General features: G+C 48.6%; 1 protein-coding gene across 1 annotated transcript in view; it reads left to right on the top strand.

The window, feature by feature from the left end:
* LOC116987271 (dysferlin-like) overlaps positions 1 to 27,999 on the top strand; it is a 168,503-nt gene that overhangs the window by 23,893 nt on the left and 116,611 nt on the right. Inside the window, exons 2-3 of the mRNA XM_033043200.1 lie at positions 25,703 to 25,758; positions 27,592 to 27,683. Of these exons, the coding sequence (XP_032899091.1) occupies positions 25,703 to 25,758; positions 27,592 to 27,683 (148 nt within the window). The remainder of the gene's footprint in view (positions 1 to 25,702; positions 25,759 to 27,591; positions 27,684 to 27,999) is intronic.

Here is a 27,999-nt window from a genome sequence, read left to right on the forward strand (position 1 = left end):
TTCACAGAGTGCTGGAGTAACTCAGCGGGTCAGGCAGCATCTGTGGAGAACATGGATAGGTGACGTTTCACAGAGTGCTGGAGTAACTCAGCGGGTCAGGCAGCATCTGTGGAGAACATGGATAGGTGACGTTTCACAGAGTGCTGGAGTAACTCAGCGGGTCAGGCAGCATCTGTGGAGAACATGGATATAAGGACCGAGATGAGAAATCATTTTTTACACAAAGTGGTGAATCTGTGGAATTCTCTGCCACAGAAGGTAGTTGAGGCCAGTTCATTGGCTATATTTAAGATGGAGTTAGATGTGGCCCTTGTGGCTAAAGGGATCAGAGGGTATGGAGAGAAGGCAGGGATGGGATACTGAGTTGGATGATCAGCCATGATCATAATGAATTGCGGTGCAGGCTCGAAGGGCCAAATGGCCTACTCCTGCACCTATTTTCTATGTTTCTATAGGTGACGTTTCACAGAGTGCTGGAGTAACTCAGCGGGTCAGGCAGCATCTGTGGAGAACGTGGATAGGTGACGTTTCACAGAGTGCTGGAGTAATTCAGCGGGTCAGGCAGCATCTGTGGAGAACATGGATAGGTGACGTTTCACAGAGTGCTGGAGTAACTCAGCGGGTCAGGCAGCATCTGTGGAGAAAAAGCATTGGCGACTGAAGAAGTGTTCTGACCCGATACGTCACCCAACCTTTTTCTCCTGAGACGCTGCATGACCTGCCAAGTTACTCCAGCACTTTGTGTCTATCTTAAGTATAAACCAGCACCTGCAGTTCTTTCCTACACAGGCGACAGGTGGACTCAGGCGAGCGTATTTTGTTTGATAGGCAGACGGTCGGATAAAAGCCAGAGATGAATTGGATTATGGAAATGTCGGAGACCCTACACCTGGAAAGAACTAGATTTTTTGTCTTAATGGACAAACAAGAACTTATTGTTAGAATATGCTCTCCATTCATTGACTATTTGAAGGGGTAGATTGGTCCAGCACGGGAACCTAACTGAAGCTTGAACTCAGGATTAGATGAAAAGTTATACTTTATAATCTACGAACCTATCTCCAACGATGTATTATTAGTAAATCATTCCATTCTTTTTTTTAATCTTGACATTTGTGTTTTTTTTTCCTCTTTCTTTCTTACTCCCTATCTATAAAAAAAACTAGAAGCAGAATCAATCCACAAGTGATAATATTAATAATGTACGACTGATATACATGAAATGTTTATAATATGTGTTTGCTTCTTATAAAAATATTAATTAAAAAAAAATCCAGAGATGAAAAGACAAACGGTGTGAGATAAGGATTGAAGTTGCAAATTGTGAAGCCGGAGGAAGGAATGTATCGGTGGGATGATGGGGGGGAGGGAGAGTAATGGGTGTGTCCAGCTGGGCCACTGGGGAGGGGGGGAAGGCTTGGGTGGGGGGGCAGGGTGGAGGTGGTGGTTGAGATGATGCCTATAATTGCGGAGTTGAATGTTGATGGCGTTGAGTTGTAAACTACCCAAGTGGAATGATAATCTACCCCAGCATTAAGGAAACCAGCAATCACAAAAACAGACCATCGACAACCTAGACTTCTCCGTGGATTGTCACCTTGTGGAGAAGCTTGTGTGGTTCCTGAGATCCTGAGAGCGATGCCGTCGGGAGCTATCTATGCTCCTGGTAGGGCCACCCATGGCGGTAAGGTCGAGGGGGAGGTCTCTGACAAAGAGCCATCCAACCAAGACCTCGAAGGTGGAACAGGCGGAGGACGATGGCTGACCTTAGTGGAGCGTCACAACGGCTGGGAAGGCGGATGAAGGCTGTGGCAGAAAAGGGTCTCCGTTTGTCTTGGACTCCACGCCACTGGATCCTGACCCAGATCTGTCAAGGACCGTGGTGTGGCTGTCTGTGCACCAGTCTCCCCACGTTAAACAAAGTCACGCACAGGCGTCCTCCCAAAAGAGGACAGTCATACTCGTTTTGAGTGAACGCCCGATGATGAGACTCTAGATGGGTTTCTGACCACAGAACCAGGAATGAAACAAAAAATACAGAACCAGGAAATAGGAAGTAAGAGACAGAATGGATCAAGTCACAGAGTCTGAGTCATAGAGTGATCCAGTGTGGAAACAGGCCCTTCAGCTCCAACTTGCCCACACCGACCAACATGCCCCATCTACACTGTTCCCACCTGCCTGCGTTTGGCCCATATCCCTCCAAACCTGTCCTATCCATGTACCCGTCCAACTGTTTCTTAAACTTTGAGAGAGTCCCTGCCTCATCTATCTCCTCTGGCAGCTTGTTCCATACACCCATCATCCTTTGTGTTGAAAAGTTGCCCCTGAGGTTCCTATTAAACCTTTCCCCGCTCACCTTAAACCAATGTCCTCTGGTTCTCGATTCTCCAACTCTGGGTAAAAGACATTGGGCGTCAACCCGATCTATTCCTCTCATGATTTTGTACACCTCGACAAGATCATCCCTCATCCTCCTGCATTTACTGTTATCAGGCAATTAGTTTAGTTTATTGTCACGTGTACCGAGGTACAGTGAAAAGCTTTTGTTGCGTGCTATCCAGTCAGCGGAAATACAATACATAGAAACATAGAAACATAGAAAATAGGTGCAGGAGTAGGCCATTCGGCCCTTCGAGCCTGCACCGCCATTCAATATGATCATGGCTGATCATCCAACTCAGTATCCTGTACCTGCCTTCTCTCCATACCCCCTGATCCCTTTAGCCACAAGGGCCACATCTAACTCCCTCTTAAATACAGCCAATGAACTGGCCTCAGCTACCTTCTGTGGCAGAGAATTCCAGAGATTCACCACTCTCTGTGTGAAAAATGTTTTTCTCATCTCGGTCCTAAAAGATTTCCCCCTTATCCTTAAACTGTGACCCCTTGTCCTGGACTTCCCCAACATTGGGAACAATCTTCCTGCATCTGGCCTGTCCAACCCCTTAAGAATTTTGTAAGTTTCTATAAGATCCCCCCTCAATCTTCTAAAATCTAGCGAGTACAAGCCGAGTCTATCCAGTCTTTCTTCATATGAAAGTCCTGACATCCCAGGAATCAGTCTGGTGAACCTTCTCTGTACTCCCTCTATGGCAAGACCAAAACTGCTCACAATATAGGAGTAAAGAGGTCCTTCTGCAGGTCCCTCTAAACCTGACCTATTCATGCACTTGTCTAAATGCTTCTTAAATGTTGCAGCAGTCCCAGCCTCAACTACCTCCTCCGGCAGCTCGTTCCATACGCCCACCACCCTTGGTGTAAAAAAACGTTACCCCTTGGGTTGCCATTAAATCGTTCTCCCCTCACCTTAAACCTTTGTCCTCTGGTTCTTGATTCCCCTACTCTGTGCAAGACTCTCTGCGCCTGGCTCTGTAAGGCAACGACTCTACCGCTGTTCCTACCGGCTGCCCAAGCTCATTCCACAATCTCGCCATCGCCTGTGTGAAAAAGTTACCACTCACGTTCCTATGAAATCTCTCCCCCTTCACCTTGAACCTATGTCCTCTGGTCCTCGATTCCCCTACTCAGCAAGAGACTCTGTGCATCTACCCGATCTATTCCTCTCATGATTTTATACACCTCTATAAGTTCACCCCTCATCCTCCTGCGCTCCAGGGAATGGAGTCTGTGGAATTCTCTGCCTCAGAGGGCGGTGGAGGCCGGTTCCCTGGATGCTTTCAAGAGAGAAGTAGAGAGGGCTCTTAAAGATAGCGGAGTCAGGGGATATGGGGAGAAGGCAGGAACGGGGTACAGATTGGGGATGATCAGCCATGATCACATTGAATGGCGGCGCTGGCTCGAAGGGCCGAATGGCCTACTCCTGCACCTATTGTCTATTGTCTATTGAGACCCAGCCTACTCAACCTCTCCCTAGAGCTCTGGGCCTCTAGCCCTGGCAACATCATCGTAAATCTTCTCTGAACTGTTCCAGCTTGACAACATCTTTCCTGTAACATGGTGCCCAGAACTGAACACAATATTCTAAATGCGGCCTCACCATTGTCGTGTAGAACTTCAACTCAGTGCCTGGAGCATAGAACAGTACAGCACAAGGACAGGCCATTCGGCCCACAATGTGCGTGCCGAGCAGGTATTAATGATTCTCCTCTGCCTGCATGTGAAACATATCCCTCTGTTCTCTGAATATCCATGAGCCTATCTAAAAACGCAAAGCAAACTGAGGCACACAGCCATAATAAGAATGTGCCTCTTGGGTGGTGGTGGTATTAGGGATGCCAACTTTCTCACTCCCAAAAAAGGGACGAAAGGTCAAAATACGGGACAAATTCCCCACGGCAATTCGTTGACCGACTGGGCCGTGGCTGGGTGAATGATGAGTTGGCCCGGGTGCTGGACTGTACACAAAGCCCAGCCGGCGGGCCAGCTGAGGAGTTTTGGCCCGGGGGCCGCGCGACGTCGCGTGCAAAGTCCGGCGCCCCGTCCAGCTCATGAGCCGATGATCGGCCATGAGAGGGAGGGGTGGTGGTGGTGTCGGCGGTAAGCGAGGGTCCGAAGGTCGGACAGCTGGCCGGGCTGCCGACCGACCGACGGGGCCACGGGCGAGGAGCTGCTGCTGCTGCTGCTGCACTCCACGGGCTGCACTACGTCGGGACGGGTGAGGCAGGGCCGGACGCGGCGCTCCGACCCGACAGTCCCCTCGACCCGAGTAGTAGCGGTCAAATATGGGACAAGGGCGATCCCGTATGGGGCAAACCAATTTAGCCCAATCTACGGGATGTCCCGGCTAATACGGGACAGTTGGCAACCCTACTGGTGGAGACAGATACGGTGGTGGTCGTGGCGTTTAAGAGACCTTTGGGTAGACATAGAAGGATCGATTATGTGCAGGTATGTAACAGAATGGAGCGGCTGGGCTTGTATACTCTGGAATTTAGAAGGATAAGAGGGATTCTTATTGAAGCATATCCGAATATTAATGGTTTGGACACGCTAGAGGCAGGAAACATGTTCCCCATGTTGGGGGTGTCCAGAACCAGGGGACACAGTTTAAGAATAAGGGGTAAGCCATTTAGAACGGAAATGAGGAAACACTTTTTCACACAGGTAGTTCTTGGTTTCTTGGTCCTCCAAAATATTCCAAATGGAATTTAAACTGGAGGTGGTGAGGGAGGGCTTAAACCAGAAAGGGTTATTGGGAAGAAAGAGCTACTTTAAATGTAGTTGCATCTGGTTGGGTAACTATAGTTGGGTGGAGATTCTTCCATGCTTTAATTGTGCGGGGGAAGAACGAATTGCTGTACACATCTGTCTTTGTAGCTGGGATCACAAGTTGTGAGTCTGCTCCATTCTCTATCAACATATGACAGTCCCGCCATCCGGGGAATTAACCTTGTAAACATACGCTACACTCCCTCAATAGCAAGAATGTCCTTTCACAAATTAGGGGACCAACACTGCACACAATACTCCAGGTGTGGTCTCACTAGGGCCCTGTACAAATGCAGAAGGACCTCTTTGCTCCTATACTCAACTCCTCTTGATATGAAGGCCAACATGCCATTCGCTTTGGAGGCCGATTCACTGGATGCTTTCAAAAGAGAGCTGAATAGAGCTTAGATCAGCCATGAGTACATTGAATGGCGGTGCTAGCTCGAAGGGCCAAATGGCCTACTCCTGCACCTATTGTCTATTGTATATTGTAAGAGTTGTCATTGCATCTTAGTCATTGAAAGTAGGCATGCAGGTGCAGCAGGCAGTGAAGAAAGCGAATGGTATGTTAACTTTCATAGCAAAAGGATTTGAGTATAGGAGCAGGGAGGTTCTACTGCAGTTGTACAGGGTCTTGGTGAGACCACACCTGGAGTATTGCGTACAGTTTTGGTCTCCAAATCTGAGGAAGGATATTATTGCCATAGAGGGAGTGCAGAGAAGGTTCACCAGACTGATTCTGGGATGTCAGGACTGTCTTATGAAGAAAGACTGGATAGACTTGGTTTATACTCTCTAGAATTTAGGAGATTGAGAGGGGATCTTATAGAAACTTACAAAATTCTTAAGGGGTTGGACAGGCTAGATGCAGGAAGATTGCTCCCGATGTTGGGGAAGTCCAGGACAAGGGGTCACAGCTTAAGGATAAGGGAGAAATCCTTTAAAACCGAGATGAGAAGAAATTTTTTCACACAGAGAGTGGTGAATCTCTGGAACTCTCTGCCACAGAGGGTAGTCGAGGCCAGTTCATTGGCTATATTTAAGAGGGAATTAGATGTGGCCCTTGTGGCTAAGGGGATCAGAGGGTATGGAGAGAAGGCAGGTACGGGATACTGAGTTGGATGATCAGCCATGATCATATTGAATGGCGGTGCAGGCTCGAAGGGCCGAATGGCCTACTCCTGCACCTAATTTCTATGTTTCTATGTTTCTATCATATACGGCACAGACTTGATGGGCTGAAGGGCCTGTTTCTGTGCTGTTTTGTTCTGCATAGAAGAAAAGAACGGCAGATGCTGCCTTCCATGTAAGGGACATCACAATGGCACAGCGGTAGAGTTGCTGCCTCACAGCACCAGAGACCCGGGTTCGATCCTGACTACGGGTGCTGTCTGTACGGAGTTTGTACGTTCTCCCCGTGACCTGCGTGAGTTTTCTCCGGGTGCTCCGGTTTCCTCCCACACTCCAAATACGTACAGGTTTGTAGTTAATTGGCTTCTGCAAAATGTCCCTCATGTGTAAAATATGGTAAGGGGTGATCACGTGTCAGCGCAGACTCAATGGGCCGATGTTGGGGAAGTCCAGAACAAGGGGTCACAGTTTAAGGATAAAGGGGAAATCCTTTAGGACCGAGATGACAAAAATATTTTTCACACAGAGAGTGGTGAATCTGTGGAATTCTCTGCCTCAGAATGTAGTTGAGGCCAGTTCATTGGCTATATTTAAGAGGGAGTGAGATGTGGCCCTTGTGGCTAAAGGGATCAGGGGGTATGGAGAGAAGGCAGGTACGGGATACTGAGTTGGATGATCAGCCATGATCATATTGAATGGCGGAGCAGGCTCGAAGGGCCGAATGGCCTACTCCTGCACCTATTGTCTATGTTTCTCTGTTTCTATGGAGCTAGAATGTTGGTATTGCTTTTCTTGTCATATGTACAAAGTGCTAACACGGTGGACAGTCATGGTGGTGCAGCGGTAGAGTTGCTGCCTTACAGCACTTGCAGCGCCGGAGACCCGGGTTCCATCCCGACCACGGGTGCTGTCTGTACGGAGTTTGTACCTTCTCCCCGTGACCTGCGTGGGTTTGCTCCGGGATCTTCTGTTTCCACCCACACTCCAAACACGTACATGTTTGGTTTAAGTGTAAATTGTCCCTGGTGTGTGTAGGATAGTGTTAGTGTGCGGGGATCGCTGGTCGGCACAGACTCGGTGGGCTGAAGGGCCTGTTTTCGCGCTGTATCTCTAAACTAAACTGGACTAGTCAGTGAAATTAATTTTCCTTACAAACAGTCCAGTAGAGTATTGGCATACCACCTGATTCTCGATTAGCACATGTACAGAAATAGTCCACTTAGTCTGCATGCGAGAGGTGCCATGTTTTAATCATAATCATACATGACACAATCATGACACAAAGCTGGGTGGCAGTGTGAACTGTGAGCAGGATGCTATGAGAATGCAGGGTGACTTGGACAGGTTGGGGGAGTGGGCAGATGCATGGCAGATGCAGTTTAATGCGGATAAATGTGAGGTTATCCACTTTGGTAGCAAAAACAGGAAGGCAGATTACTATCTAAATGGCGTCAAGTTGGGAAAAGGGGAAATACAATGGGATCTGAGGGTCCTTGTACATCAGTCTATGAAAGTAAGCATGCAGGTGCAGCAGGCAGTGAAGAAAGCGAATGGCATGTTGGCCATAATAACAAGAGGAATCGAATATAGGAGCAAAGAGGTCCTTCTGCAGTTGTACAGGGCCCTAGTGAGACCACACCTGGAATATTGTGTGCAGTTTTGCTCCTCTAATTTGAGGAAGGACATTCTTGCTATTGAGGGAGTGCAGCGTAGGTTTACAAGGTTAATTCCCGGGATGGCGGGACTGCCATATGCTGAGAGAATGGAGCGGCTGGGCTTGTACACTCTGGAGTTTAGAAGGATGAGAGGGTATCTCATTGAAACATATAAGATTGTTAAGGGCTTGAACACGCTAGAGGCAGGAAACATGTTCCCGATGTTGGGGGAGTCCAGAACCAGGGGCCACAGTTTAAGAATAAGAAGTAAGCCATTTAGAACGGAGACGAGGAAACATTTTTTCTCACAGAGAATTGTGAGTCTGTGGAATTCTCTGCCTCAGAGAAGTGGAGACACGTGGAGGCCGGTTCTCTGGATACTTTCAAGAGAGAGCTACATAGGGCTCTTAAAGATAGCGGAGTCAGGGAATATGGGGAGAAGGCAGGACCGGGGTACTGATTGGGGATGATCAGCCATGATCACATTGAATGGCGGTGCTGGCTCGAAGGGCCTAATGGCCTACTCCTGTACCTATTGTCTATTGTCTAATTAGACTTGAGACTGGGAGATACATTGTGGAAACAGGCCCTTCGGCCCACCGAGTCCGCACCGACCAGCAATCACCCCGTACACTAGCACTGCCCGGCACATACTAGGGAGAATTTTCTAACTTACCGAAGCCAATTAATCTACAAACCTGTACCTCTTTGGAGTGTGGGAGGAAACTGGAGCACCTGGAGAAAACCCACACAGGTCACGGGGAGAACGTACAAACTCCGTACAGACAGCACCCGTAGTCAGGATCGAACCGGGGTCTCTGGTGCTGTGAGGCAGCAACTCTACCGCTGCGCCACCGTGACCGCACTTTGGAGACACGGAGCTTTTCACTCAGAGCACCAAAAGCTTTTCTCTGTACCTCGGTACACGTGACAATAAACTAACCAGAACTGAACTGAACCTTGACGAGGGCGCAGGAAGGAACTGCAGATGCTGGTTTACACCAGAGATAGGCACAAAATGCTGGATTAACCCAGCGGGCCAGGAGAAAAGGAACAGATGGCATAAAACACTGGAGGAGTCTCGACCTGAACTCGAAACGTCACCCATTCCTTCTCTCCAGAGATGCTGCCTGTCCCGCTGAGTCACTTTTTGTGTCTGCTTTGAGCAGACTTGGCTGCGGTTCTTTGTTCTAACTCGAATCAGGAGCCTCAAGGGTTAAAGCAAATACTTTTAAGCTTTCCACCCCCCCGAGCTTGTCTTCGTTTGGGAGGAGTTTGGATTGTCATTTCCTTTGGGAGAGAGAAGAATTAGCAGTGAGCGTGTGTTACCCCTCGGACTGACTGTCTCAGGGTTAAGTTCCAATACCTCGCTCACTGTGTGTGTGTGTGTGTGTGTGTGTGTGTGTGCGTGTGTGTGTGTGTGTGTGTGTGTGTGTGTGTGTGTGGGTCTATTATTTTCCTTCCACCTTTGATCTCGTTGCCTGGCTGTGCTCTGGTTCGGGTTGAAGCATGTTGCGGTGCCTGCTGTACGCAGCCAGGAACCTTCCCAATGTGGAGAAGGGGAGCAGACAGAGTGATCCCGTCGCTACTCTCAGCTTCAAAGGTGAGTAGACGCAGGCAAGAGCCACAGACTGCTCCTGCATTGGATTAACGGAACATATTACTTCACCAGCCAGACTGGAACTCTAGTAAAAAAGTTTCTAAAACCGCAGAGCCTGAATGACTGTCCTCCGATGCCTTGTGTAGGAAGGAACTGCAGTTTTCGTTTACATCGAAGATAGACACAGAATGCTGGAGTAACTCGGCGGGTCAGGCAGACTCAGGCCTGAAACGTCACCCATTCCGTCTCTCCAGAGACGGGATCTGGGGGACATTGTTCATCAGTCAATGAAAATAAGCATGCAGGTACAGCAGGCAGTGAAGAAAGCGAATGGCATGCTGCCCTTTATAACAAGAGGAGATGAATATAGGAGCAAAGAGGTCCTTCTGCAGTTGTATAGAAACATAGAAACATAGAAATTATGTGCAGCAGTAGGCCATTCGGCCCTTCGAGCCTGCACCGCCATTCAATATGATCATGGCTGATCATCCAACTCAGTATCCCATACCTGCCTTCTCTCCATACCCCCTGATCCCTTTAGCCACAAGGATCACATCTAACTCCCTCTTAAATATAGCCAATGAACTGGCCTCAACTACCTTCTGTGGCAGAGAATTCCAGAGATTCACCGCTCTCTGTGTGAAAAATGTTTTTCTCATCTCGGTCCTAAAAGATTTCCCCCTTATCCTTAAACCGTGACCCCTAAAGGGCCCTAGTGGGACCACACCTGGAGTATTGTGTGCAGTTTTGGTCCCCTAATTTGAGGAAGGACATTCTTGCAATTGAGGGATTGCAGCGTAGGTTTACAAGGTTAATTCCCGTGATGGCGGGACTGTCATATGCTGAGAGATGGGAGCGTCTGGGCTTGTACACTCTGGAATTTGGAAGGATGAGAGGGGTTCTCATTGAAAAATATAAGATTATTAAGGGTTTGGACACGCTAGAGGCAGGAAACATGTTTCCGATGTTGGGGGAGTCCAGAAACAGGGGCCACAGTTTAAGAATAATGAGTAAGCCATTTAGAACGGAGACGAGGAAACACTTTTTCACACAGAGAGTGGTGAGTGTGTGGAATTCTCTGCCTCAGAGGGCGGTGGAGGCCGGTTCTCTGGATACTTTCAAAAGAGAGCTAGATAGGGCTCTTAAAGATAGCGGAGTCAGGGGATATGGGGAGAAGGCAGGAACGGGGTACTGATTGTGGATGATCAGCCATGATCACAGTGAATGCAGTGCTGGCTCGAAGGGCCGAATGGCCTACTCCTGCACCTATTGTCTATTGTATTGGATTAACGGAACATATTACTTCACCAGCTAGACTGGAACTCTAGTAAAAAGCTTTCTAAAAACGCAGAATCTGACAGATTGCCCTCCAAGGAACTGCAGACGCAGTTTTCGTTTACATCGAAGATGCTGGAGTAACTCGGCGGGTCAGGCAGACTCGGGTCTGAAGAAAGGTCCCGACCCGAAACGTCACCCATTCCTTCCCTCCAGAGATGCTGCCTGTCCCGCTGAATTACTCCAGTGTTTGGTGTCTATCTTCAGCAACTTGTGCAGGTTTAACCTTTACGAAACTAAACGGAATTTGTACGTTCTCCCCGTGACCGCGTGGGTTTTTCCCCGAGTGCTGCGGTTTCCTCCCACACTCCAGAGACGTACAGGTGTGGGACCAGTCTTCTCCCCCTCTCCCATCAGACAAGAGGTACAGTAGTGTGTAAAACGCACACCTCTAGATTCAGGGACAGTTTCCTCCCGGCTGTTATCAGGCAACTGAACCGTCCTCTCACCAACTAGAGAGCTATCATCTACCTCATTGGAGACCTCGGGCTGTCTTTAATCGGTCTTTACTAGACTTTATCTTGCACTGAACGTTATAAATAGTGTGAAAAGACTGGGCAGTGTTTAGCACAGAGTCATGCAGCAGAAAAACAGGCCCTTCGGCCCAACTTGGCCATGCTGACCAAGGTGTACTCTCTGGTACAAATTCCTTGTATGTGAATACTTGGCCAAGCTAGATAGGACTCTTAAAGAGTCTGTGGAATTCTCTGCCTCAGAGGGCGGTGGAGGCAGGTTCTCTGGATGCCTTCAAGAGAGAGCTAGATAGGGCTCTTAAAGATAGCGGAGTCAGGGGATATGGGGAAAAGGCAGGAACGGGGAACTGATTGGGGATGATCAGCCATGATCACAGTGAATGGCGGTGCTGGCTGGAAGGGCCGAATGGCCTACTCCTGCACCTATTTTCTATAAACTTATTCATCCATTCATTCAATGTTACTCCTGCATTTTGTGTCTATCTTTGGTGTAAACCAGCATCTGCATTTCCTTCCTCCACGTAACTGCAGGAAGTTCCCTTTGCGTGGAGGCACACAGTGAGGGGTGTCAGACGCTGAGATCAGTATCCTGTTCCTGGGATCGGAAGGGCAGGAGCACCATTTCCTCTTGCTTCCATACATAGAGACGTGATTTGCAGTTTCTCTCAAAGCCAGTAGTTGTTTGATGATGAGTCAGGACTGTTTCATTGTCATGAGTACCGACAATAGACACAGCGTGGAAACAGGCCCTTCGGCTCAACTTTCCCACACCGACCAACATGCCCCATCTACACTAGTCCCACCTGCCCGCATTTGGCCCATATCCCCCCAAACCTGTTCATATAAATGTACCTGTCTAACTGTTTCTTAAACGTTGGGATAGGCCCTGCCTCAACTACCTCCTCTGGCAGCTCGTTCCATACACCCACCACCCTCTGTGTGAAAAAGTTACCCCTCGGATTCCTATTAAATCTTTTCACCCCTCACCTTGAACCTAGGTCCTCTGGTCCTCGATTCCCCTACTCTGGGCAAGAGACTCTGTGCATCTACCCAATGGAATAAAGACATTCTCACTTGCTGCAGCCTGAGAGGCTTGTAAAAGCAAAAACACATCGATAAATGTATAATAATCATTAATGCACCAAATTAATAATGATAATAATAATAATAATAATAATAATAATACATTTTATTTAATGGGCGCCTTTCAGACATCTCAAGGACCTTACATAGTAATCGGAATAAAAACATATAATCGGAATAGAACAGGTAATAAAGACATCACAGAGACACAAATTAAAAACAGAATTCAATCCAAAAACAGAAAATCAAAAACACAGTGTGAAGAGAGAGCAGCGGCAGCCAAAGCTCGCCAGCGTCCACTCTCTCTTCACGGCAGCCATCTTGGACACAGATCTACAGGACTACAATTAGACAAACAAATCATCCCCCCACAGTGGGTAGCACTGTGGAGGAAGGCACAATGTCCAGTCCCCACCCCATGTTCACCCCAAAGTCAGGCCTATTGAGGCCACCGCAATTGCCTCTATGGAGGCCCGATGTCCCTGGCCGTTCTCACCGGGTGGTCTTGCCCCGGCGTCGGGAGAGTCCTTTCGGCGGCTGGGCCACCTGGAACGGCCGCTTCCTGGTCGGAGCCCGCGTCTGCCGAAGCCGACAAGGCCGCGCCGGTTTGGAGCTCCCAGGCTCCCGATGATAAAGTCGGCGCCGTTTTACATAATAGGTAACTATTTTCTGGTCTATGATCTTTAGTTTAGTTGAGTTTAGAGATACAGTGCGGAAACAGGCCCTTCAGCCAACCGAGTCCATGCCGACCAGCGATCCCCGCACACTAACGCCATCCTACACACACTTGGGACATTGACATTTTTTTATCGAAGCTAGTTAACCTGCACGCCATTGGAGTGTGGGAGGAAACCGGAGCACCTGGAGAAAACCCACACAGGTCATGGGGAGAACGTGCAAACTCCGTAGTCAGGATCGAACCTGGGTCTCTTGCGTTGTGAGGCCCCACTGTGCTGCTCTGTATCTTCTCAAGTCTATATATTCGGCACTCTGTCTCTTCCCCTTAGCTCTATCTATTGTGCTTGAGTTTCAACTGATTTATGCATGTTGTATATTGCATCTATTGTCTATTCCGCAATCCGCAAACTTGGAGATGTTGGACGGGGGAATTGAATGCAACATCTCCAAGTTTGCGGATGACACGAAGCTGGGGGGCAGTGCTAGCTGTGAGGAGGATGCTAGGAGGCTGCAAGGTGACTTGGATAGGCTGGGTGAGTGGGCAAATGCATGGCAGATGCAGTATAATGTGGATAAATGTGAGGTTATCCACTTTGGTTGCAAAAACAGGAAAGTAGACTGTTATCTGAATGGTGGCCGATTAGGAAAAGGGGAGATGCAACGAGACCTGGGTGTCATGGTACACCAGTCATTGAAAGTAGGCATGCAGGTGCAGCAGGCAGTGAAGAAAGCGAATGGTATGTTAGCATTCATAGCAAAAGGATTTGAGTATAGGAGCAGGGAGGTTCTACTGCAGTTGTACAGGGTCTTGGTGAGACCACACCTGGAGTATTGCGTACAGTTTTGGTCTCCTAATCTGAGGAAAGACATTCTTGCCATAGAGGGAGTACAGAGAAGGTTCACCAGACTGATTCCTGGGATGGCAGGACTTTCATATGAAGAAAGACTGGATAGACTCGGCTTGTACTCGCTAGAATTTAGAAGATTGAGGGAGGATCTTATAGAAACTTACAAAATTCTTATGGGGTTGGGCAGGCTAGATGCAGGAAGATTGTTCCCAGTGTTGGGGAAGTCCAGAACAAGGGGTCACAGTTTAAGGATACGGGGAAATCTTTTAGGACCGAGATGAGAAAAACATTTTTCACACAAGAGTGGTGAATCTCTGGAATTCTCTGCCACAGAAGGTAGTTGAGGCCAGTTCGTTGGCTATATTTAAGAGGGAGTTAGATGTGGACCCTTGTGGCTACAGGGATCAGGGGGTATGGAGAGAAGGCAGGTACAGGATACTGAGTTGGATGATCAGCCATGATCATATTGAATGGCGGTGCAGGCTCGAAGGGCCGAATGGCCTACTCCTGCACCTATTTTCTATGTTTTCTATTACTAATTTATGTATTATTAATATTATTACTAATTACTAATTTAGTTAGTATGTATTATTATTACCTCCATTTATTAACTATGGCGATAGATGTGGCCCGCCATCCGCTCACAGACATGGGTCTTGGCCCCAGTACAAGGTTGCTGTTCTCTAATGTATGCGATAGCCCCAGCCTCACGGTGAGAACGTACAGACTCTGCACTGACAGTACTCATAGTCAGGATCGAACTCGGGTCTCTGGCGCTGTGAGGCAGCAACTCTACCGCTGTGCTACCCTATCTGACATATCTGAATATCCTCACAATCTTCAAGGAAGTTGATTGTATTGATGAGGTTGACCTCTGACCTCAGCTGCCAACCAATTTCCAATGTTGGCCAGCAGTGTTATTTTTATCAGCGTGGGAGTGGTCCCCACTCTTCCTTGCACTCTGCCGCTTTTCCTGCCTTGCCTGCTTCCTGTCGTCTCTTTTTAGACATTAGTCTTCAGAGACACAGCGCGGAAACAGGCCCTCCGGCCCACCGAGTCTGCACCGGCCAGCGATCCCCCGCACACTAACACTATCCGACACACACTAGGGACAACTTCCAATGTTTACCGAAGCCAATTAACGTACAAACTTGTACGTCTTTGGACAATAGACAATAGACAATAGGTGCAGGAGTAGGCTATTCGGCCCTTCGAGCCAGCACCGCCATTCAATGTGATCATGGCTGATCATCCCCAATCAGTACCCCGTTCCTGCCTTCTCCCCATATCCCCTGACTCTGCTATTTTTAAGAGCCCTGTCTAACTCTCTCTTGAAAGTATCCAGAGAACTGGCCTCCACCGCCCTCTGAGGCAGAGAATTCCACAGACTCACCATTCTCTGTGAGAAAAAGTATTTCCTCATCTCCGTTCTAAATGGCTTACTCCTTATTCATAATCTGTGGCCCCTGGTTCTGGACTCCCCCAGCATCGGGAACATGTTTCCTGCCTCTAACGTGTCCAGGAGCACCCGGAGAAAACCCACGCAGGTCACGGGGGAAAACGTACAAACTCTGTACAGCCAGCACCCGTAGTCATGGATCAAACCTAGGCCTCTGCCGCTGTGAGGCAGCAACTCTACCGCTGCGCCACCGTGCCGCCCTTCAAATTCAACACTGATTCCTTCATCCTGTAGGCTCTGTTTCATTCCTCGAATATCTCCAACCACATAAGATCATACACTACAGAAACAGGCGCTTTGGCCCATCATGTCCATGCCCCATCTAAGAATCATACTGGGTGGTCACGGTGGCGCAGCGGTAGAGTTGCTGCCTTACAGCGAATGCAGCGCCGGAGACCCAGGTTCGATCCTGACTACGGGTGCTGTCTGTACGGAGTTTGCACGTTCTACCCGGGACCTGCGTGGGTTCTCTCCGAGATCGTCGGTTTCCTCCCACACTCCAAAGACGTGCAGGTTTGTAGGTTAATCGGCTTGGTATAAATGTGAAAATTGTCCCTAGTGGGTGTAGGATGGTGTTAATGTGCGGGGATCGCTGGTCGGCGCGGACCCGATGGGCCGAAGGGCCTGTTTCCATGCTGTATCCCTAAACTAAAAGTAAAATTGCACTATTCAAGCCTTGTTTTTGTGTCCTTTTCTTTTCTTTGTCTTTTGGAACTGAGCTGCCACATGCATAATTTACATTTGTGTGTGTGTGTTGTCTGAGTCGGTGCCTGTTGCGCTGCTGTGGGCAACATTTTTTCACACAAGGCTTAGTCGACCAAGACATTGGGTCGTTGGAATTGCCAGATCAAGAACCAACTAAGATGGGTCGGTCATCTTGTTCGGATGTGTGCAGTTTTGGTCACCCAGTTCAGAGATACTGCGGGACAGGCAGTATCTCTGGAGAAAATAAATAGTTGCCATTTCGGGTCAAAGCTGAGATCTGAAGTTCTCGATCCAAAACATCGCCTATTCCTTCTCTTCAGAGACGCTGCCTGACCCGCTGAGTTACTCCAGCACTGTGAAACATCACCTATCCATGTTCTCCACAGATACTGCCTGCCCGCTGAGTTACTCCAGCACTCTGTGAAACATCACCTATCCATGTTCTCCACAGATGCTGCCTGACCCGCTGAGTTACTCCAGCACTCTGTGAAACGTCACCTATCCATGTTCTCCACAGATGCTGCCTGACCCACTGAGTTACTCCAGCACTCTGTGAAACGTCACCTATCATGTTCTCCACAGATGCTGCCTGACCCACTGAGTTACTCCAGCACTCTGTGTCTACCTTGGAGACGTTGTTGTGCTTTCTTGGCCGTTACTTCGTTACGGGTAGACCAGGACGAGTTGCTGGTGATATTTACTGTACAGATGACAACGAACTTGACCTGACTTGACTTGACATTGCTCCCAAAATCTGACTCTGGGAGGAGAAGAGATCGGAATGAAAGTTGATAGCCTGAAATCGTGCTGCAGGGACGGGAAATCTATAATTAACACGGCAGACAAAAATAAACATAATTTTCTTGTGTCTGGCGTGCACAGCTTATAGTTGTAGATCAAGGGTAGACATCCAGGCCAGGACAGCGTCAGTTACTGGGTGGATGGCTTTGATGCCCCTCAGTGGGCAGTCATTCACGATGTGTGGGATGGATCTAGTCTGGATGTCCACAGTCACAAGCAGGGCCGTCTGTCAACCTCCACTTATGCACGTGATGGGCTCTTCGTGCGCGGAGGGTGCGGATTCTGCTCGAGGTTCGCCATTGCTCGCGATTGAGGTCAAAACCCAGTGGTTTCACTGTGTTACCTTTATAACAAGAGGAATCGAATATAGGAGCAAAGAGGTCCTTTTGCAGTTGTACAGGGCCCTAGTGAGACCACACCTGCAGTATTGTGTACAGTTTTGGCCTGTTGGCCTTCATAACAGGAGGTTGAGTATAGGAGCAAAGAGGTCCTTCTGCAGTTGTACAGGGCCCTAGTGAGACCACACCTGGAGTATTGTGTGCAGTTTTGGTCCCCTAATTTGAGGAAGGACATTCTTTCTATTGAAACAGTGCAGCATAGGTTTACAAGGTTAATTCCCGGGATGGCGGGACTGTCATATGCTGAGAGAATGGAGCAGCTGGGCTTGTATACTCTGGAGTTTAGAAGGATGAGAGGTGATCTCATTGAAACATATAAGATTGTTAAGGGTTTGGACACGCTGGAGGCAGGAAACATGTTCCCGATGTTGGGGGAGTCCAGAACCAGGGGCCACACACAGTTTAAGAATAAGGGGTAAGCCATTTAGAACGGAGACGAGGAAACACTTTTTCTCACAGAGAGTGGTCAGTCTGTGGAATTCTCTGCCTCAGAGGGCGGTGGAGGCAGTTTCTCTGGATGCTTTCAAGGGAGAGCTAGATAGGGCTCTTAAAAATAGCGGAGTCAGGGGATGTGGGGAGAAGGCAGGAACGGGGTACTGATTGGGGCATGATCGGCCATGATCACATTGAATGGCGGTGCTGGCTCGAAGGGCCGAATGGCCTACTCCTGCACCTATTGTATATTGTCTATTGTGATGGCCTCTTTGTTGTTGGTGATGGCATCTCTCCAGGCTCCGCGCCGCTCGGTATCGGAATTAAAGTCTTCCAGGGATTCCAGAGATTGCAACCTTCACACGGTCCGCCCTGTTTCGACTAATGCAATCAACCCGACGTGCACAAAACAAATATAAACATAGGGAGTGTGGCATAAATAAGATCTCTTCACACAAACCCATCATTTAAGCAGCATGTCTGATATGTTTCAGCTTGGGATGGGTCTGATTGAAGGTTAGTTACCTGAAGTGAATTCAACGCTCACAAGATCATAAGTGATAGGAGCAGAATGAGGCCATTCGGCACATCACGTCTACTCCGCCATTCAACCCTGGCTGATCTATCTCTCCCTCCCCCTCCCAATCCCATTCTCCTGCCTTCTCACCATTACCCCTGACACCTGTACTAATCAAAAATCTATCTATGGGACGACAGATGGCACAATGGGCTAAGTGTTCGGCTGGCAACCGGAAGGTAGCTGGTTCGAATCCTGCTTGGAGTGCATACTGTCGTTGTGTCCTTGGGCAAGACACTTCACCCACCTTTGCCTGTGTGTGTGGATGTAATTATGTGAAGCACTTTGGGGTCAATGCAAGTTGACTAAAAATGTGCTATATAAATAAAAGAAAAAAAAATCTATCTCTGCCTTAAAAATATCCACTGACTTGGCCTCCACAGCCGTCTGTGGCAAAGAATTCCACAGATTCACCACCCTCTGACTAAAGAAGTTCCTCCTCATCTCCTTCCTGAAGGAAGGTCTTTTAATTTTGAGGCTGTGCCCTCTAGTCCTAGACTCTCCCACCAGTGGAAACATCATGCCCACTCAATCCAGGCATTTCACTGTTTGGTATGTTACGTTGTAAGTTCGCCAAGCGGAATATGAGGTGCTGTTCCTCCAGTTTGCGTGTGGTCTCTTAAAAATAGGGGAGTCAGGTGATATATATTAATGATCTGGACGAGGGAATTGAATGCAACATCTCCAAGTTTGCGGATGACACAAAGTTGGGGGGCAGTGTTAGCTGTGAGGAGGATGCTAGGAGGCTGCAAGCTGACTTGGATAGGCTGGGTGAGTGGGCAAATGCATGGCAGATGCAGTATAATGTGGATAAATGTGAGGTTATCCACTTTGGTGGCAAAAACAGGAAGTAGACTATTATCTAAATGGGGAAAAGGGGAGATGCAACGAGACCTGGGTGTCATGTTACACCAGTCATTGAAAGTAGGCATGCAGGTGCAGCAGGCAGTGAAGAAGGCGAATGGTATGTTAGCATTCATAGCAAAAGGATTTGAGTATAGGAGCAGGGAGGTTCTACTGCAGTTGTACAGGGTCTTGGTGAGACCACACCTGGAGTATTGCGTACAGTTTTGGTCTCCAAATCTGAGGAAAGACATTCTTGCCATAGAGGGAGTACTGAGAAGGTTCACCAGACGGATTCCTGGGATGTCAGGACTTTCATATGAAGAAAGACTGGAGAGACTCGGCTTGTACTCGCTAGAATTTAGAAGATTGAGGGGGGATCTTATAGAAACGTGCAAAATTCTTAAGGGGTTGGACAGGCTAGATGCAGGAAGATTGTTCCCGATGTTGGGGAAGTCCAGGACAATGGGTCACAGCTTAAGGATAAGGGGGAAGTCTTTTAGGACCGAGATGAGAAAAACATTTTTCACACAGAGAGTGGTGAATCTGTGGAACTCTCTGCCACAGAAGGTGGTTGAGGCCAGTTCATTGGCTATATTTAAGAGGGAGTTAGATGTGGCCCTTGTGGCTAAAGGGATCAGGGGGTATGGAGAGAAGGCAGATACAGGATACTGAGTTGGATGATCAGCCATGATCATATTGAATGGCGGTGCTGGCTCGAAGGGCTGAATGGCCTACTCCTGCACCTATTTTCTATGTTTCTATGTTTCTATGATGTGGGGAGAAGGCAGGAACGGGGTACTGATTGGGGATGATCAGCCATGGTCACATTGAATGGCGGTGTGGCTCGAAGGGCCAAATGGCCTACTCCTGCACCTCTTGTTTATTGTCTATTGACTCACTCTGGCAGTGGAGGAGGCCCGGGTCAGAAAGTTCAGTGTGGGAATGGGAAGGGGAGTTAAAATGGTTGGCAACCGGGAGATCCAGCATGAGAACAGGCCCTTCGGCCCACAATGTCTGTGCTGAACATGACGCCAAGACCAACTATTCTCTTTACCCTGTATCTGTACACTGTGGACGGCTCGATTGTAATCATGTGTTGTCTTTCCGCTGACTGGTTAGCACGCAACATAAAGCCTTTCACTGTACCTCGGTACACGTGACAATTAACTAAACTAAACTGAGCTAAACAAAGGCCTCAGAAATGCCACGATCATAAAATTGAGCTACTGCCTGAGATACTCCAGCATGTTCTTTTTTTTTTGGAAACCAGAATCTGCAGTTCCTTGTGTCATCATAATTGAAGAATCCTATTGAATATATTGCATTGAAGAATGATTATCAGCAAAGACTTTCTGCTACAAGTTGGGATAGGGTCTTAAATTACTAGGTTATAAAATGCAGAAATGCTGCTGAATAAGGCAGAGGGAGAGAGAGAGAGAGGGAGGAAGGGAGAGAGAGAGGGAGAGGGAGGGAGAGAGAGAGAAGGGGAAGAGAGGGATAGGGAGACGAAGAGGGGGAGAGGAAGAGAGGGACGGAGAGAGAGAGAGAGAGAGTGACTTCAGCGACTAAGGACGAAAATATTTAATCATTAAGAAAGAATTCAACAGAAGATAAACAGGCAGCAGAGCCTTTCAAGTAGAATTAAGAAACAGGAAATAATTTAACAAGAGGACTAGACAGGGTAGATGCACGGAGTCTCTTCCCGCAGTAGGGGAATCGAGATCAGGAGGACACAGGTTTGAGGTGTAGGGGAACAATATAATGGGAACTTTTTCACACAAAGGGTGGTGGGTGTATGGAACGAAACGTCGCTTGTCCATGCCAAGTCAAGTCAAGTCACATTTATTTATATAGCACATTTAAAAAACAACTCTCGTTGGCCAAAGTGCTTTACACTTGTTATAAGAATAGCACAACAAAACAAGCTACATACATATATACATGTAGCCCTCACTCAGTGGACGTCAGGAAAGGCTTGGGAGTATAGATAAGTCTTTAGTCTTCACTTAAAGGAGTCGATGGAGGGGGCAGTTCTGATGGGAAGGGGGATGCTGTTCCACAGTCTAGGGGCTGCAACCACAAAGGCACGGTCGCCCCTGAGCTTATGCCTAGACCGCGGGATATTCCGCAGCCCCAAGTCAGCCGATATGAGGGGCCTGGAGGTGGAGTGGTGGGTGAGAAGACTTTTTATGTAGGTGGGGGCAAGCCCATTGAGGGCTTTGTAAACATGGAGGAGGATCTTGAAGTTTATACGGTTTATGTCCCACATAAATGCTGCCTGGCTTGCTCAGTTACTCCAGCACTTTGTGTCTTTTTTTGTAAACCAGCGCCTGCAGTTCCTTGTGCCGACACTGCGCTGTTCTATGTTCCGTGATTTAATGTGGGATATCAATTTTCTTGTTGATTATGAGCAACAGAGTAGATCCTTCCAAATGATGGAGTATGTTGTCAATGGTTGAATGTTGTGAAGACGGCGGACAGTGTGCTTGCTATTATGGGTCGGGGCATTGAGTCTAAGAGTCAGGGAGTAATGATGTATTCAAGGTGTATTCAAGAGAGAGTTAGATTTAGCTCTTAGGGCTAACAGAATCAAGGGATATGGGGAGAAGGCAGGAACGGTGTACTGATTGGGGATGATCAGCCATGATCACATTGAATGGTGGTGCTGGCTGAAAGGGCCGAATGGCCTCCTCCCCCACCTACTTTCTATGTTTCTATGTTTCTTCACTGATTTTAGAGACCAAACTAGAACTGTGTATGAAGGAACTGCAGGTGCTGGAACGGGGTAATAATAATAATAATGGATGGGATTTATATAGCGCCTTTCTAATACTCAAGGCGCTTGATACTCAAGGGGTACTGATTGAGGATGATCAGCCATGATCACATTGAATGGCGGTGCTGGCTCAAAGGGCCGAATGGCCTACTCCTGCACCTATTGTCTATTGTTTCACCTGACACTGGTCTGAAGAAGGGTCTCGACCCGAAACGTCGCCCATTCCTTCCCTCCAGACATGCTGCCTGTCCCGCTGAGTTAAGGGCCTGTCGTGGTCGTGGTCGCTTGACCCGTACGGCCTCGCGGGGCCGGTCCCACTTCGATCGCCGGAGCCGTATGGAGTTGTGCGGAGCTGGTCCCGACATCGCCCGGGGCTCCGAAAAACTGACAGTGTTCAAAAATTCCGCGTGGCAACGGCCTGCCGGTTCGCAGCCGCATTGAGGCCGTACGCACCGCCTCGACGGGCGTGCGCATCGTCTTGACGCCGTACGCAGCGTCCTAACGGCGTACGCCTTCGCTCGAACTTCACGTCACTCACTCGACCTCCGCGCGGCCCCCGCTTCCGGTTTGGTCGCGCTCGCCGCATGCAGGCGCATGCTCATGGCTCTTTACGCCAGCATTCTGTGTCTCCCTTGGATTATAGGCCATTAGGTATAGGGAGAGGGTGGACGGGTTTGGATTGTTTTCGCTGGACTGCTGGAAGTTGAGGGCAGACCTGCTAGAAGTGTATACAATGATGAGAGGCACAGAGAGGGTAAACAGTCAGAACCTTTTACCTAGGGTGGAAAAATCAAATACTAGAGGGCGCAGCTTTAAGCTGAGAGGGGCAAAGTATAAAAGAGATGGGTGTCTGGAACGTGCTGCTGGAGTTGGTGTCGGAGGTAGACATAATAGTTCAGTTTATTGTCACGTGTACCGAGGTACAGTAAAAAGCTTTTGTTGCGTGCTAACCAGTCAGCGGGAAGACAATACATGATTACAATCGAGCCGTCCACAGTGTACAGATACAGGATAAAGGGAGTAACGTTTAATGTAATATAAAGTCTAATAAAGTCGGATTAAAGGTCGTCCAAAGGACTAGTTTATAGGTTAGAGATATAGCGGGGAAACAGGCCCTTCGGCCCACCGCGTCCATTCTGAACTATGATCACCTGAATGTCCGAAGAAGGGTCTCGATCCAAAACGTCGCCTATTCCTTCTCTCCACAGATGCTGCCTCACCCGCTGAGTTTTTCCAGCATTTTTGTCTACCCACTCACCCTAGTTCTATCCTTCGCACTGGGGACAACTTACCAAAGCCAATTAACCTACAAACCTGCACGTCTTTGGAGGGTGGGAGAAAACCGGAGCGCCCGGAGAAAACCCACGCAGGTCACGGGGAGAACTACCACTGCGCCACTATGCTGCCCTAACAGTGGCATTGTTCTTAGAAACATAGAAACATAGAAAATAGGTGCAGGAGTAGGCCATTCGGCCCTTAGAGCCAGCACCGCCATTCAATATGATCATGGCTGATCATCCAACTCAGTATCCTGTACCTGCCTTCTCTCCATACTCCTTGATCCCTTTAGCCACAAGGGCCACATCTAACTCCCTCTTAAATATAGCCAATGAACTGGCCTCAACTACCTTCTGTGGCAGATAATTCCACAGATTCACCACTCTCTGTGTGAAAAATGTTTTCCTCATCTCGGTCCTAAAAGATTTCCCCCTTATCCTTAAACTGTGACCCCTTGTTCTGGACTTCCCCAACATCGGGGACAATCTTCCTGCATCTAGCCTGTCCAACCCCTTAAGAATATTGTAAGTTTCTATAAGATCCCCCCTCAATCTTCTAAATTCTAGCGAGTACAAGCCGAGTCTTCCGTGTCCTCACGCTCTAGGCTCGCCACTGCTGTACACATCGTTGCCCTATTGGAGTGTTCAGTGCAAGGTCTGCAGTAGTACATGGATTATCCAGCAATGGGCGTTGCAGTGGGTGTTGCATTGTCTGGGCCTGTGTGCCACTGTCACAGCTTGTTGTACCCTCCATGTAGCCTCACTTGTGCATCGTCACCCTGAGAGAATGAGGCAGCTGGGCTTGTACACTCTGGAGTTTAGAAGGATGAGAGGGGATCTCATTGAAACATATAAGATTGTTAAGGGTTTGGACACGCTAGAGGCAGGAAACATGTTCCCGATGTTGGGGGAGTCCTGAACCAGGGGCCACAGTTTAAGAATAAGGGGTAAGCCATTTAGAACGGAGATGAGGAAACACTTTATCTCACACAGAGAGTGGTGAGTCTGTGGAATTCTCTGCCTCAGAGGGCGATGGAGGCCGGTTCTCTGGATGCTTTCAAGAGAGAGCTAGATAGGGCTCTTAAAGATAGCGGAGTCAGGGGATATGGGGAGAAGGCAGGAACGGGGTACTGATTGGGGATGATCAGCCCTGATCACATTGAATGGTGGTGCTGGCACGAAGGGCCAAATGGCCAACTTCTGCACCTATTGTCTATTGTCCAATCGGTCCTTCGAGCCAGCACCGCCATTCATTGTGATCACGGCTGATCGTCCCCAATCAATAACCCGTGCCTGCTTCTCCCCATTTCCCATGATAGACGTTGTCCATGTCCGTAGATCAGAAGCAATAGTGGCATTAACGAGACAGATAGGCACAGGGAATGGAGGGATATGGGTGAGGAGAGGGAGACACGGTGGCACAGCGGTAGAGTTGCTGCCTCACAGCCTCACAGCGCCGGAGACCCGGGTTCCATCCCGACTACGGGTGCTGTCTGTACGGAGTTTGTACGTTCTCCCCGTGACCTGTGTGGGCGTTTTTTCCGAGATCTTCGGTTTCCTCCCACACTCCAAAGACAACAGACAAGGGAGCACATTACGCCAATTTTGGCCTCCCTACACTGGCTCCCAGTGCACTTTCGAGTTCATTTCAAAATTATTTTATTTGTTTTTAAATCGTTGAATGGGCTCGCCCCGCCTTACCTCTCTGAGCTGCTCCACCTATATGCTCCTGCCCGGTGCCTCAGGTCAGCTGATCAGCTGCTCCTTGAGGTACCAAGGTCTAAGCGGAAGCTCAGAGGGGATAGAGCCTTTTCTGTTGCTGCTCCGGCACTCTGGAACACCTTGCCGCTGCACATCAGACAGGCCCCCTCACTGTCCATCTTCAAATCCTCCCTAAAAACATTTTTATTCTTTGGCTTTCGACACTGGCTGAGGCATTGCTCCTGTTTTTAGTGCTTTTAATGTCTTTTAATTTTTAGTGTGTTTTTTATAGTCCTTCGTTTTACGGTTTTTAATGGTTTTTAATTGTTTGTAATAGCTTTTTGTTCATGAGTTCTCATGTACAGCACTTTGTGGCAACTGTAGTTGTTTAAAGTGCTTTATAAATTTAAAAAAAAAAAAAAAAAAAAAAAAAAAATAGACAATAGGGGCAGGAGCAGGCCATTCGGCCCTTCGAGCCAGCCAGACGTGTAGGTTTGTCGGTTAATTGGCTCGATATAAATGTAAATTGTCCCTGGTGTGTGCAGGGTTGTGTTAGTGTGCGGGGATCGCTGGTCGGTGCTGACTCGATGGGCTGAAGGGCCTGCTTCTGGGCTGTATCTCTGAACTAAGCCAAAAGATTGTCTTGGCATAATGTTCAGCATGAACATTGTGGGCCGAAGGGCCTGTTCCAGTGCTGTCCTATGTTCTATGTGTTTTGCAGTATTACTGATCGATGCAAACTCTCTCCTTTCCAGGTGTAAAGAAGAAGACAAAAGTGATCAAGAACAACTTGAACCCCGTCTGGAACGAGGTGAGAGGTTTGTCAACGTTCAACTGAAGCTATCCCGATGGCTCAAACCGATAAACCACTGTGATAGGACCATACTCTTTGAGTGATACAGCGTGGAAACAGGCCCATTGGCCCAACTCACCCACACTGGCCAACAATGTCCGATCTACACTAGTCCCGCCAGCCTGCATTTGGTCCATATCCCTCCAAACCTGTCCTATCCATGTACCTGTCTAACTGCTTCTGTAAGCATTGAGATGGTCCCAGCCTCAGCTACCTCCTCTGGCAGGTCGCTCCATACACCCACCACCCTTTGGGTGAAAAAGTTACCACTCATATTCCTACGCCACCGAGACCCATTATCTATTCCCCTACTCTGGGCACGAGACTGTGAGTCTACCCGATTATTCCTCTCATGATTTTATACACCTCTATAAGATCAGGCAGTGAAGAAAGCTAATGGCATGTTGGCCTTCATAACAAGAGGAATTGAGTATAGGGGAAAATAGGTCCTTCTGCAGTTGTACAAGGCCCTAGTGAGACCACACCTGGAGTATTGTGTGCAGTTTTGGTCTTCTATTTTGAGGAACGACATTCTTGCTATTGAGGGAGTGCAGCGTAGGTTTACAAGGTTAATTCCAGGGATGGCGGGACTGTCATATGGAGCGGCTGGGCTTGTACACTCTGGAATTTAGAAGGATGAGAGGCGATCTTATTGAAACATATAAGATTATTAAGGATTTGGACATGCTAGAGGTAGGAAACACGTTCCCGATGTTGGGGGAGTCCAGAACCAGGGGCCACAGTTTAAGAATAATGGGTAAGCCATTTAGAACGGAGATGAGGAAACACTTTTTCACAAGAAGAGGCGGAGACAGTGGGCTGTGGGAGAGCTGGGAAGGGGAGGGGAATGAGGGAGAAAGCAGGGACTACCTGAAATTGGAGAAGTCAATGTCCATACCGCTGGGGTGTAAACTATCCAAACGAAATATGAGGTGCAGCTCCCCCAGTTTGCGCTGGGCCGCACTCTGGCCATGGAGGAGGCCCAGGACAGAAAGTTCAGCTTCAGAATGGGAGGGGGTGGTGAAGTGCTGAGCCACCGGGAGATCAGGTTGGTTATCGCGAACCGAGCGGAGGTGTTGGGCGAAGCGATCGCCAAGCCTGCGCTTGGTCTCACCGATGTAGAGAAGTTGACACCTGGGGCAGCGGATATATGAGGTGCTGTTTCTCCAGTTTGCACTGGGCCTCACTATGGCAATGGAGGAGGCCCAGGACAGAAAGGTCAGTGTGGAAGTCGTAAAATGAATTAAAATGGTTCGCAACCGGGAGATCGAGTGGACCAGTGCAAGTGTTTGGACCTCAAAACACTTAAGAGCCCTATCTAGCTCTCTCTTGAAAGTATCCAGAGAACCGGCCTCCACCACCCTCTGAGGCAGGGAATTCCACAGACTCACCACTCTCTGTGAGAAAAAGTGTTTCCTCATCTCCGTTCTAAATGGCTTACCCCTTATTCTTAAACTGTGGCCCCTGGTTCTTGACTTCCCCAACATCGGGAACACGTATCCTGCCTCTAGTGTGTCCAAGCCCTTAACAATCTTATATGTTTCAATGAGAATCCCTCTCATCCTTCTAAACTCCAGAGTGTACAAGCCCAGCCGCTCCATTCTCTCAGCATATGACAGTCCCGCCATCCCGGGAGACCAAAGCTGCACTCCCTCAATAGCAAGAATGCCCTTCCTCAAATTAGGGGACCAAAACAAATTAGGGGACAACCTTTCCTGACCTTTCTCTGACCTTTGAACTTCAGCCTTTCTGTTGCTGGGCAGATTAACTCCAGTGATGTTTTGCTCACAGGGCTTTGAATGGGACCTGAAAGGAACTCCTCTGGACCCAAGTTCTGAGATCCACATTGTTGTGAAGGATCATGAAACCATGGGAAGAAACAGGTAGGTGTTAAAGAAAACTTTAAAACATACCAGAGTGTGATTGAGAGCGGCACGGTGGCGCAGCAGTAGAGTTGCTGCCTCACAGCGCCAGAGACCCGGGTTCCATCCTGACTACGGGTGCTGTCTGCACGGAGTTTGCACGTTCTCGCCTTGACCTGCGTGGGTTTTCTCCGGGTACTCCGGTTTCCTCCCACACTCCAATAGTCACACAGGTTAGTAGGTTAATTGGCTTGGTGCAAACGTAAAAACTGTCGCTTGTGTGTGTAGGATAGTGTTAGTGTGCGGGGATCGTGGGTCGGTGCGGACTCGGTGGGCC

Source organism: Amblyraja radiata, chromosome 1 (genome assembly GCF_010909765.2).
Source record: "Amblyraja radiata isolate CabotCenter1 chromosome 1, sAmbRad1.1.pri, whole genome shotgun sequence".
Taxonomy (NCBI): domain Eukaryota; kingdom Metazoa; phylum Chordata; class Chondrichthyes; order Rajiformes; family Rajidae; genus Amblyraja; species Amblyraja radiata.